This window comes from Gadus chalcogrammus, chromosome 16, assembly GCF_026213295.1.
Source record: "Gadus chalcogrammus isolate NIFS_2021 chromosome 16, NIFS_Gcha_1.0, whole genome shotgun sequence".
Taxonomy (NCBI): Eukaryota; Metazoa; Chordata; class Actinopteri; order Gadiformes; family Gadidae; genus Gadus; species Gadus chalcogrammus.
This window is the reverse complement of record NC_079427.1, coordinates 285,509-298,295: the sequence shown is the minus strand read 5'-3', so window position 1 is coordinate 298,295 and position 12,787 is coordinate 285,509. Positions and strand designations below refer to the sequence as shown.

General features: G+C 51.0%; 1 protein-coding gene across 1 annotated transcript in view; it reads right to left on the bottom strand.

Moving 5' to 3' along the window:
• Positions 1 to 6,683: 6,683 nt before the first annotated feature.
• Positions 6,684 to 12,787, bottom strand: part of LOC130406635 (sodium channel subunit beta-4-like) — a 22,313-nt gene continuing 16,209 nt past the window's right edge. The window contains exons 3-6 of the mRNA XM_056612302.1: positions 12,595 to 12,775; positions 11,836 to 12,055; positions 9,760 to 9,889; positions 6,684 to 9,261 (exon numbers count right to left, since the gene is read on the bottom strand). Of these exons, the coding sequence (XP_056468277.1) occupies positions 9,177 to 9,261; positions 9,760 to 9,889; positions 11,836 to 12,055; positions 12,595 to 12,775 (616 nt within the window). The 3' untranslated portion in view covers positions 6,684 to 9,176. The remainder of the gene's footprint in view (positions 9,262 to 9,759; positions 9,890 to 11,835; positions 12,056 to 12,594; positions 12,776 to 12,787) is intronic.

Below are 12,787 nucleotides of genomic sequence, written 5' to 3'. Positions count from 1 at the left end.
CAGAATGTCATCCAGGTAGACAAACAGGAATGGCAGGTCCCGCAGCACGGTGTCCATCAGTCGCTGAAAAGCCTGGGCCGCGTTCTTCAGGCTGAACGGCATCCGTAAGAACTCAAACAGTCCAAACGGAGTGATCGGCGCCGTCTTCGGGACGTCCTGCGGCTGGACGGGCACCTGGTGATAGCCCCGAACGAGGTCCACCTTGGAGAAAACCACTGCACCGGCCTGGCGGACAGAAAAGTCCTGGATGTGGGGAATCGGGTAGCGGTCGGGTACTGTAATGTCATTGAGCCGGCGGTAATTCCCACATGGACGCCACCCACCGCCAGGCTTCGAGACGATGTGGAACGGGGAAACCCAGGGGCTGGCCGACCGGCAGACAATTCCAAGGCGCTCCAGGGTGTCAAACTCCCTAGCAACGGCGAGCTTAGCAGAGTCGAGGCGCCGGGCCCTGGCATAGACCGGCGGGCCAGTGGTCGCGATATGATGCTCTACTCCGTGCTTGGTGGCGGCAGCTGAGAACGTGGGCTCCTTGAGCTCCGGGAATTCCGCGAGGAGGGGGGAAAACACAGCGGAGGGTGAGGGTGCGCACGACAGCTTGGTCGTGCCCGAGCCACTGAGCTCACATGCAAGGGAGCTAAAAGTCTCAGCATTTATCAAGCGCCATGTTCATCACATCCACCAATAGGCCATTGCCGCAGAGGAAATCGGCGCCAAGGAGGGGTGTGGACACCTCCGCGGTGACAAAATCCCAGCCGAAACGCTGACCCCCGAAACATAAAGCAACAGTCCTAGTCCCAAAGGTGCGGATGGGGCTGCCGTTGGCGGCCTCCAGGGCGAGGCCGTGGCCGCCCCCTATTCTGTCAATGCGTGAAGCGGGCAGGACGCTCACCTGGGCCCCAGTGTCACACAGGAACCGTCGCCCAGAGCCTGTGTCTGTGATAAACAACAGACCCCCAGAACGGCCGACACTCATGGCAGCTAGCGAGTGCCGGCCCGTGCATTTTCCCGATGCCACGAAACTGCACGGGGGGCGGCACCTCCTAGATCTGGGTCCATACAGGGCGTGGAAATAACACAGGCCTGCAGACTGCTGTGGGGTCGCCGTGGCCACAGCGATGGTGTCCGTCATCTCCAGGTCGACGGTGGTGTGTCAGCAATCATCGGCAGTCTGCATGTATGGAGAAGGCGCTGTTATCTCTACCCATGATACAACTTCAACTATACATGTATCTCTACTGATTCACTTGGTTGTGGTTACCTGCAATGTGTTTGTGTTGTTTTGGACATAATAGGCTCTTTATTAATATTTGGATGCTATGGTGTTGTAGTATTGGTCATTCCAAATAAATTAATTATTGTGTGTGTGTGTGTGTGTGTGTGTGTGTGTGTGTGTGTGTGTGTGTGTGTGTGTGCGTGTGTGTGTGTGTGTGTGTGTGCGTGTGTGCGTGTGTGTGTGTGTGTGTGTGTGTGTGTGTGTGCTCGCGTGCGACGCGAGTATGCCGGGTCACGCGTGAAGCACCTCTCGACGCCAATGTTGTTTTTGTAAAAACTTAAACAACTTCACCCGTCGTAACTGCCGCCGTTCATGTTGTCAGTTGCTGACATGTTCTGCAAACTTGTTCTAATCATGTGCGCCGTGTCAGCGTTAAGGGGTGCGTACAAACAAGCATTGAGAAACGGCAGGATCTACCAACAAGCATGGGCTCTCCACGACCCTACTCTGGACGCTATGGGTATATCAAATCCCTACACAGACTTTTCAACATTCTCTGGACCATTGACTGAACATCACTGGAATGATTACCAAATGGCAGAAAGGGCGTTTAGAGAGACGTTGGATACAAAGAAAGTGCAGCAAAAACAGCACTTCCCTTCGACTGCAGACCCGGGCAAGTGGACGAGATTAATATCACTTCTCAACGGATTATTCTGCAAGAATGGCATATTATTATTATGGTTATGGATTATCATATGGAGAGCCTTTTTTGAAATACACAGCACGCATCCGGAAGAAACTTCCAGTGGGCCAACCTTTCCCTGGGGAATTAACATCAGCTTCACTCGCTTCCTGGATTGAGATACAACTCCGCTTTGTAAGGGATATAATCCAGCCCTCTCTTGGGGCCGCACAAAGCCGACATTCCAGGAAATTAAAACGCAATAAACTTTCATATCTGTGGCAAAATAGAAGAGCAAAAGCAATGCAAATCATTCTGAATAATAGCGAGTACCCCGCCCCGCCCCCCTGCTCCAGTAACATCGCACACATACAGCCCTACTATGAGGATAAATGCCATGGGAATGGCCAAACGTCATCTGCAGCCCCCCTGTCACAACCACCCTGGTCGGCCTGATACCATCATCCGAACCAGAGCGTCTACCAAACACTGCACATTTCACAGAAGAAGAGGTGAAAAAGGTAATTGACAGTTTTCCTAATTATAAAGCAAGTGGTGTAGATGGGGTCACGTATGAAACACTCAAAAGCACAAACTCATATAGGACTCTAACAACAATCTTTAATGTATGTCTGGAGAACAAGAGAGTACCCGACTCATAACATCCCAGACGACCCGACTACATGGAGAGACATATCCCTCCTCCCAACCGTTTATAAGGTGTTCATGAAATGCCTCCTCTCCCATTTTCTACCGTGGCTAGTGGAAAACATATTCTGTCCACAAAGCAGAAAGCCTACACAGAAAGGCAAGGGAAGAATGAACATACTTTTTGCCTTAAGACCGGCATTGATGATTTTAAACACGATTCATCCCGCTTTTACGCAGTGTTTTTAGATTTCCGTGACGCATTTGGAACCCTGGCGCACAACATTATGTTTAGATCCCTGGAAGAAATACATCTGCCTCAGGTGTATAAAGACATAGTCAAAGACGTCGATAAGGATTCCTTTATCCAAGTGATATGCGGCAAACAGCTCACGGACCCAATCCCATCACAACTTGGTATAAAGACGGGCTGCCCGTGGAGCGCGGTGAACTTTGTGCTGGCAATCAATGGATGGATACGGTGGATGTGCCATTGTGCGCCCCTTAACACCTACTCCCCGAACCCCGTGCAGGGGTACGCAGACGACGTGGTCGTATGCTCCCGACACGAAGGCGTTATAAAAGACACGCTTTCCAGGACTGACTCTTCTTTAGAGTGGTCTGGGTTACAGGTGAAACAATCAAAATGTGCTGTCTTTTACGAGAGGAGGAGTGGCGGCAATCGCTGGTATCATGCCAAACCAGACACAATCCCAACATTCACAATGAACAATGTACCAATCAGAGTCTTTGCGCGCCACGAAACATACAGCTACCTCGGCCATAAATTCAATATCCCCGGGGAGTGGACAGCGCAAGTAGAGGAGATTGTCAGAGACTACATGGCCAGGCTGGACATGACTCACATCCTGCTGGGGCTAAACAGAAAGGAATGCACTGCAAGTCCCACGTTGGGAGATGTTTCATCATTAGTCCTAGACACAACAAGGCCACACACACAGACACACACACACGCATACACACACGCACAGACACACACACACACACACACACGCACACACGCGCGCACGCACAGACACACACACATACACAAAGACACACCCACACACTGGTTTAATAGTAGTTGCCGTTTACATGTGAATTGGAAGAGAAAGCCTCTTAACTTAGTGGGGGCCTGTCCCTCACTAAGGATCTGTTTCCCACCCTAGTTAAGGGCCTGTCCCCCACTAAGGGCCTGCCCCCACCCTAGTTAAGGATCTGTTCCCCACAAAGGGCCTTTCCCCCACCCTAGTTAAGGGCCTGTCCCCTAGTAAGGGCCTGTCCTTAAACCTAATTAAGGGCCTGCCCCCCACCAAGTTAAGTGCATGTCCCCCACCTTAGTTAAAGGCCTGCCCCCCACCAAGTTAAGTGCATGTCCCCCACCTTAGTTAAAGGCCTGTCCCCCACCCAGTTAAGGGCCTGTCCCCCACCCAGTTAAGGGCCTGTCCCCATCTTAGTTAAGGGCCTGTCCCAGACTAAGGCCCTTTCCCCTTCCCTAGTTAAGGGCCTGTCACCCCACCCTGTTAAGGGCCAGTCCCCCACTAAGGGCCTGTCCTTCAACCTAATTAAGGGCCTGTCCTCCACCCTAGTTAAGGGCCTGTCCTCCACCCTAGTTAAGGGTCTGTCCCCCACTAAGGGCCTATCCTTAAACCTAAGTAAGGGCCTGTCCCCCACCCAGTTAAGGGCCTGTCCCCCACCTTAGTTAAGGGCCTGTCCCCCACCCAGTTAAGGGCCTGTCCCCCACCCAGTTAAGGGCCTGTCCCCCACTAAGGGCCTGTCCTTCAACCTAATTAAGGGCCTGTCCCCGACTAAGGGGCCTTTCCTTCAACCTAATTAAGGGCCTGTCCTCCACCCTAGTTAAGGGTCTGTCCCCAACTAAGGTCCTTAAACCTAATTAAGGGCCTGCCCCCCATCAAGTTAAGTGCATGTCCCCCACCTTAGTTAAAGGCCTGTCCCCCACCCAGTTAAGGGCCTGTCCCCCACCCAGTTAAGGGCCTGTCCCCCATCTTAGTTAAGGGCCTGTCCCAGACTAAGGGCCTGTCCCCTTCCCTATTTAAGGGCCTGTCCCCCACCCAGTTAAGGGCCTGTCCCCCTCTAATGGCCTGTCTCCCACCATAGTCAAGGGCCTGTCCCCCACACGTTAAAGACTTAAACCCCTCATAGTTAAGGACCTGTCCCACACCCAGTTAAGGGCCTGTTCCCCACCCAGTTAAGGACCTGTCCCACACCCAGTTAAGGGCTTGTCCCCCACCTTAGTTAAGGGCCGGTCCCCCACCCAGTTAATGGCCTGTTCCCCACTAAGGGCCTGTTCCCCTAACCTAGTTAAGGGCCTGTCCCCCAACGAGTTAAGGACCGCTCACATACCCTATTTAAGGGCCTTTTCACCTACCCTAGTTAAAGGCCTGTCCCCCACCCAAGTAAAGTGCCTGTCCCCGACCCTAGTTAAGTCCCTGTCCCCCACTAAGGGCATGTCCCCCGCACTAGTTAAGTGCCTGTCCCCCACTAAGTGCTTGTCCCCCACCCTAGTTGAGGGCCTGTCTCCCACTAAGGGCCTGCCCGTCTCCCTAGATAAGGACCGGCCCACAACCCTAGTTAAGGGCCTGTCTCCAACTAAGGGCCTGTCCTCCACCCTAGTTAAGGGCCTGTCTCCAACTAAGGGCCTGTCCTCCAACCTAGTTAAGGGCCTGTCTCCAACTAAGGGCCTGTCCTTCACCCTAGTTAAGGGCCTGTTTCCAACTAAGGGCCTGTCCTCCACCCTAGCTAAGGGCCTGTCCCCCACTAAGAGCCTGTCCCCCACCCTAGTTAAGGGCCTGTCCCCCAACCAGTTCAGTGCTTTTCCCTCACCCAGTTAAGGGCCTGTCCCCTATCTTAGTCAGGGGCCTGTCCCCGACTAAGGGCCTGGGGGGACCACAGCGTCACTCGCTAATAGACAGATGTCCTTGTCCCTGACACAAATAAATCATCGTGAGACGGACAGACGGTTGGATGGCAGACAGAGTGACAGAGTGAGCGAGAGAGCGAGAGAGAGAGAGAGAGAGAGAGGGAGGGACAGAGAGAAGAGAGAGAGAGAGTGAGTGAGGGGGGGGGGGGGCTCTCCTCACTAGGGCCCCCAGCAGCCTAGAGGGGGGGGGGGGCTCTCCTCACTAGAGCCCCCAGCAGCCTGGAGGGGGGGGGAGGTGGCTCTCCTCACTAGGGCCCCCAGCAGCCTAGAGGGGGGGGGGGGGGGGGCTCTCCTCATTAGGGCCCCCAGCAGCCTGGAGGGGGGGGGGGGGGGGGCTCTCCTCATTAGGGCCCCCAGCAGCCTGGAGGGGGGGGCTCTCCTCACTAGGGCCCCCAGCAGCCTGGAGGGGGGGGGGCTCTCCTCACTAGGGGCCCCAGTAGCCTGGAGGGGGGGGGGGGTGGCTCTCCTCACTAGGGCCCCCAGCAGCCTGGAGGGGGGGGGCTCTCCTCACTAGGGCCCCCAGCAGCCTGGAGGGGGGGGGGCTCTCCTCACTAGGGCCCCCAGCAGCCTGGAGGGGGGGGGGGGGGGGGGCTCTCCTCACTAGGGCCCACGGCAGCCTGGAGGGGGGGGAGGCTCTCCTCACTAGGGCCCCCAGCAGCCTGGAGGGGGGGAGGCTCTCCTCACTAGGGCCCCCAGCAGCCTGGAGGGGGGGGGGGCTCTCCTCACTAGGGCCCCCATCAGCCTGGAGGGGGGGGGGGGGCTCTCTTCACTAGGGCCCCCAGCAGCCTGGAGGGGGGGGCTCTGGGTGTCATCGCACCTCTCTTTGGCAGTGAGCTGTCTTAACAGGACGAGAACTCAATCTGAAGGCCGAGTTAATGGATTTGGAACTGGGACTGGAATACACTTATCGGTGTACACACACACACACACACACACACACACACACACACACACACACACACACACACACACACACACACACACACACACACACACACACACACACACACACACACACACACACACACACACACACATAAACACACACACACACACACACACACACACACGCACACGCACACGCACACACACACACATACACACACACTCTGACAGACTGACCCTTAATGTCTAAAGTTGTAGTGGTAGTCTAAATGCAATACAAGGTGATGGATTACTTTTATTGTACTTTATTTTAAGAGGGGGGGGCTTTAGAACAGGGCAGAGTTCCATCTGCTGCCACGAGGGGAAGTGTTTTACCGGGCAGTGCCACCAGGGGGCAGATGTGCTGCTTGTATCTCTTGTTTGCATGCAGCTGTCAGAAGTAACTGTTCTAATCTCATCACGGATGGATGAGAAACAACGTTGATTGTGTATAAGAATTTCGGGGCTAAAAAGCCCTTGTTCATTACGGGTGAAGCCAATTGGACTGCCGCTGCATGAAAAGGCAGAAGATGGTGAGCTTTAAGTAAAAAGACCAAAGTATGTTGATGTGTTATAGCAATGCAACTGTTTTATTCTCGTGGAAAGCTTGACTGCAAAACGACTCTTGGGATCATAGATTTACACTCTCTCGGCACGATGTCTTCCCCGGACCAGGCCGCAGCAAATCGGATGAAGGTCTGCAGACGATACAGACGCAGTGGTTTCATTCACCAACAATTTTACTTTAGGGGGAGATAACAGAATGCATTTCAACAGACAACGGCTTCAGCAGACAGAAGTGGAAGACCAACTTTGTAAAACCATTTTTTTTCTGTTATTCATTGACGTGTCCCTGCCTGGTTTACATATGATTTACAGCTATGTGTCACACCACAAGGGAAATACGTTCATACAACCGAGATGCACTTGTACAAGACTTCTGCATTGGACAGAGAGTAGTGAACCTCAGCAGCAGCGAGCGACATTCTAGATAAAGTGCAATGAAACAGGTTATTGCATAATCAGGAGACTGGGCTTATTGCTTCTACTGAAAGAAAATACACTGTGGAGTGAGCAGCAGAGGGACAAGATAACCCAACATGATAAAAGAACATGACAACACAACATGATAACACGACAAGGTAACACAACATGACATCAGACAATCACACATGAACCAAAACCAAAGGGAAGCAGCTTCTAACAAGGACAATGATGGTGGATAAGTCATACACCACATTTTACATTTAGCATAGTAAGAATTGCTCTAAAAGCATAACAGTATGTATATTATACTGTTTATTTAATCTATTATAATGTCCGGGCAAAACGTTTTTTGTCACACAACGTAATGCATTTTAGTATCACATTTGGCGTAGATGCTTGTGGAGGCTATATGATTATCTTTTGAGTATATAAGCTCAAACCATCTCATCCCAGAGGCTTTTACTGACAATACCAACCATGCCCAAAACATAGACACAAGTTCCCACTTGTGATCATTTTTCATTGCTCAGACTATTCTTAATATGATTTATTCTTATTCTTATTCTCAACCCTATTTTGTATGAATTAATTCATTGATTCTGAATATTAATATCAATGAATTCAGAAGATGTTAATAAATTCTGAATATGATTCAGAAGGTGAGTATGAAAACATTCATTCTTTAGTTTCTTCACCACGAGACACCAGTGAAGTGGTGCAAAATAGGAACAATCTGCATAAAATGTCATTTATTTTTACATAATACAGCTTCATAACTTTGTTTCCTATATTTGTGTTCTCTTACACCTTTTGATAGATACAGAATCTTTTAATGTGTGCATTGTCTTAAACGATTCCAAATCTCTTCTTAGCCTCTTTAAAAGTGCCGACCAGAAAAGAGCGGACAGACAGACGGCCTTTTAATCAAGTGCTTAATGACTACCCTAACGATGCAGTAGGCTGTGTGTGGGGAGACCGGGAACCCAACAGAACCGCGTGGATCTGGTGGGTCTCTCATGCGGACCCCTCTAAACATAGACCGATGGCAGTGGAGGGGAGACCCAGTAGGACTGGGTCTCTCTGAGTTAAAACCAGGACCCAGGGTGGGGTCACTGGAGGCATAGGTCCTCTGACCCACGGCAGTGTTTAGGTTCAGTATTAGATTATTAAACTCAGCAGATGATTTCATCCAATTCTATATTACATGCGTTTTTTTCTGTGTTCATCAACGATCAAATATGATTGTAAACGTTGTTGCTGCGACGGGTGTGGTCGGGTGCCGTGGCGACGGGTGTGGTCGGGTGCCGTGGCGCCGGCAGGGGGCGTGTGCGGAGCCATCGCTGACACCGCGGCAGTAGATTGGTTCTGGCAGTCGATTTGTTGGTCCTGTTTCCATAGTGACCAATGATGGGTCATTGCGCTCTTTTGATCAGACCACAATTTAAACTCAATATTTGCAAAGTTATTAGATATATGAATACATATTTATATATAATGTTACTATATTGTATCATATTAGAATTAGAGCATAGTTCGAAATAACTTTAATTCTCCATTTTAAGGTCCGTTGTAAAAAAGGTTTTTCTGTATGAAAGACGTTTTCAAATAAAAAAGGTTGAGTTTGAGGATTTAAGTGTTGGCTATTCTGCACAGTGGAGGTGGATCTGAAAATGTAAAACCCTAAAATCCTCATTTCCCACGAGTACGTGGAGCAGTCTGTTAGTAAGCAGCTTCCTAGACGTGGATCTGTACGCTGGGAGCTGCACAGCCAGGCTTCAGGCCTTCCCCTTGGAGCCTTTGGCCCCCGACCGGGCGTCCTCTGTGTGGTCCACCACCGTGGAGCTCACCAGGCAGTCCTTACTGAGGGCGACACAGACACGGGGAAGAACGGGTGAATGGATGGAGAGATGATAGAGGAATGGATGGATGAACGGATGGACAGATAGATAGATGGATGAATGATAGGATGGATGGATGAATGATCGGACGGATGTGAGGGGGGGGGTGGATAGACGGAATCATTTTGGCTGATGAAATGTTTAGAGAAGCGAACTAAGAAATTTAAAGAAATAGACCAGCTGTAACCGCATGAGCTTTGAGAATGGTCTCAAGATTAAAGTGAAAAGATCATCGATTTGAAATGTACTCTGTAATCGAATGGCTCAGACCTGATGTTAATAATGTACACTGTATTTTATGCATTTGAAGATAGATATTATTTCAAATATTTTCAGTAAACTAACTAACAACAACTAATATACAACACAATTACGGCCATACATTAATAAGCCATAAATGCTCAGTTTAGATGAAATCATTTTAAATGTAGCTCTGTTTAAAGAGGAGGCTCATTCTTACTTCTTGTCTTCTTTCTTTGGCATGAAGTTGACCACCAGGGCCTTGGCCACCATGAACAGCAGCAGACTGCCCAGGAGGGTCCCCACCACAGCCACCATGACGGTGGTCAGCGTGGTGTCCACCTCCGTCACTGCACACAGGGCACATGTTATACAGGATGTTATTATCCTCACAGAGGTCACCGAGGTCACAGAGGACACAGAGGTCATAGAGGACACAGAGGTCAAGAGAACACAGAGGACACGGTGATATAGAGGTCACAGAGGTCATAGAGGACACAGAGGTCACAGAGGACACAAGGTCATAGAGGTCTCATCTTCATGTGTGTGTGTGTGTGTCGTAGTGTGTGTGTTTCTCCATGTATGTGTGTGTGTGTGTGTGTGTGTGTCTGTGTGTGTCTCCATGCGTGTGTTTGTGTCTCCATGCATGTGTTTGTGTCTCCATGTGTGTGTGTGTCTCTGTGTGTGTGTCTCCATGTGTGTGTGTGTCTCAATCTGAGTGTATCTCCATGTGTGTGTCGTACGCTGGTCGTAGTGCCGTGCAACACTAGGCGGCCCCTAGGTTTGATACCAAATGGCGTCCGAGGGCAGGTGTGGTTTGTTAGGCTCCGCACCTCTCCTTTCAGTTTCAGTTTCTAACAGATGTGGTTCAACAAAGATGCTCTCCCTCAAAGAAACGCCTGAATCCAAGCAACGATTCAAACAACTGGTACAGAGAAAATGGATGTGTTTGGACACTGTTACTTGGCCTGTGGCTTCTGATTGCTCCACCTGTTCAAGGTCTTTGTTTGGCTAGAAATCAGTTATCTACCTCTGGACATCCTACTCCTCTGAATAACACACCAAAACAGAAGTTATACAGCAATGAAAAAGGCAGTAAACAAATCGCCAAGAGGAGCAAATGGCATGCTTACAGCACTCGACCGGTGCTTACAGCGCTCGACTGGTGCTTACACACTCGGCCGGTGCTTACAGCGCTCGGCCGGTGCTTACAGCGCTCGGCCGGTGCTTACAGCGCTCCGCCGGTGCTTACAGCGCTCGGCCGGTGCTTACACACTCGGCCGGTGCTTACAGCGCTCGACCGGCGCTCACAGCGCTCGACCGGCGCTCACAGCGATCGACCGGCGCTCACAGCGCTCGGCCGGTGCTTACAGCGCTCGACCGGCGCTCACAGCGATCGACCGGCGCTCACAGCGATCGACCGGCGCTCACAGCGTTCTACCGGCGCTTACAGCGCTCTACTGGTTTTGCTGCTACTAGCGCCGGCATTAGTGTGTAGCTGTGTGTGAGTGTGTTGGACGCTGGTTCACCACAATGAGTGTGTAGATGTGTGTGTAGATGTGTGTGTATCTGAGTGTGTAGCTGAGTGTGTAGATGTATGTTTCGTACGCTGATCCACCACGATGAGTGTGTAGATGTGTTTGTAGCTGAGTGTGTAGCTGTGTGTGTATCTGAGTGTGTAGCTGAGTGTGTAGCTGAGTGTGTAGCTGTGTGTGTAGCTGAGTGTGTAGATGTGTGTGTAGATGTGTGGGTAGCTGAGTGTGTAGATGAGTGTGTAGCTGAGTGTGTAGCTGTGTGTAGCTGAGTGTGTAGATGTGTGTTTTGTACGCTGGTCCACCACGATGAGTGTGTAGATGTGTGTGTAGATGTGTGTGTAGCTGAGTGGGTAGCTGAGTGTGTAGCTGAGTGTGTAGATGAGTGTGTAGCTGAGGGTGTAGATGTGTGTTTCGTACGCTGGTCCACCACGATGAGTGTGTAGATGTGTGTGTAGATGTGTGTGTAGCTGAGTGTGTAGATGAGTGTGTAGCTGAGTGTTAAGCTGTGTGTAGCTGAGGGTGTAGATGTGTGTTTCGTACGCTGGTCCACCACGATGTGTGTGTAGATGAGTGTGTAGCTGAGTGTTTAGATGAGTGTGTAGCTGAGGGTGTAGATGAGTGTGTAGCTGAGGGTGTAGCTGAGTGTGTAGCTGAGGGTGTAGATGTGTGTGTAGATGTGTGGGTAGATGTGTGGCTAGCTGAGTGTGTAGATGAGTGTGTAGATGAGTGTGTAGCTGAGGGTGTAGATGTGTGTTTCCTACGCTGATCCACCACGATGAGTGTGTAGACGGCACTGTGGTTGCGGTTCTTCTCCTTGGGGTTGCGGGCGAAGCAGACGTAGTCGCCCCTGTCCTCGAAGGTGATGTTCCACAGCAGGATAGAGATGTTATTCCTCCTGGACGAGCCCACGAACTCTACACGCTCGTGATACACGCCCACCACCGGCTCCACGTTCTCCTTGGGGATCACCGCCTCGCACAGCTGCACACACACACACACACGCACACACACACACACACACACATACACACACACACACACACACACACACAAGCACACACATATATTAACACACGCCCACACACACACACCCACATTAACACACACACACACACACACACACACACACACACACACACACACACACACACACACACACACACACACACACACACACACACACACACACACACACACACACACACACGTTAACAGACACACACACAAACATTAACACGTACAAACACACGCACACACATTAACACACACACACACACACACACACACACACATTAACATGCACACACACACACATACATTTACACACACACATTAACACACCCACATCCTTAACTTCTTACTCCATACACAATGCAATGCATGTGCACGCATAAACATACACACAGTGTGTACCTGTATATGTGTACGTATTTGTGTATGTATTTGGTACACACGAATGCATGCATATACGTTGAAACATGTGTTGCATGGATTGGTTGCGCGCGGCCGTGGGGGGGCACCTTGAGCATGGTGCCGTTGTCGTTGTAGTGCCAGTTGAAGTACAGCTTGTGGATGCCGATGCAGGAGGAGTAGGTACAGGGCAGCAGCACCGTGGAGCCGTTGGTGGCCTGCAGGAGGGACACCTTCCCCGTGGACACCTCCAGGCCGTCCACACGCCCGGCGCCTGGAGAGGGAGCACCGCTCAGGGACAGC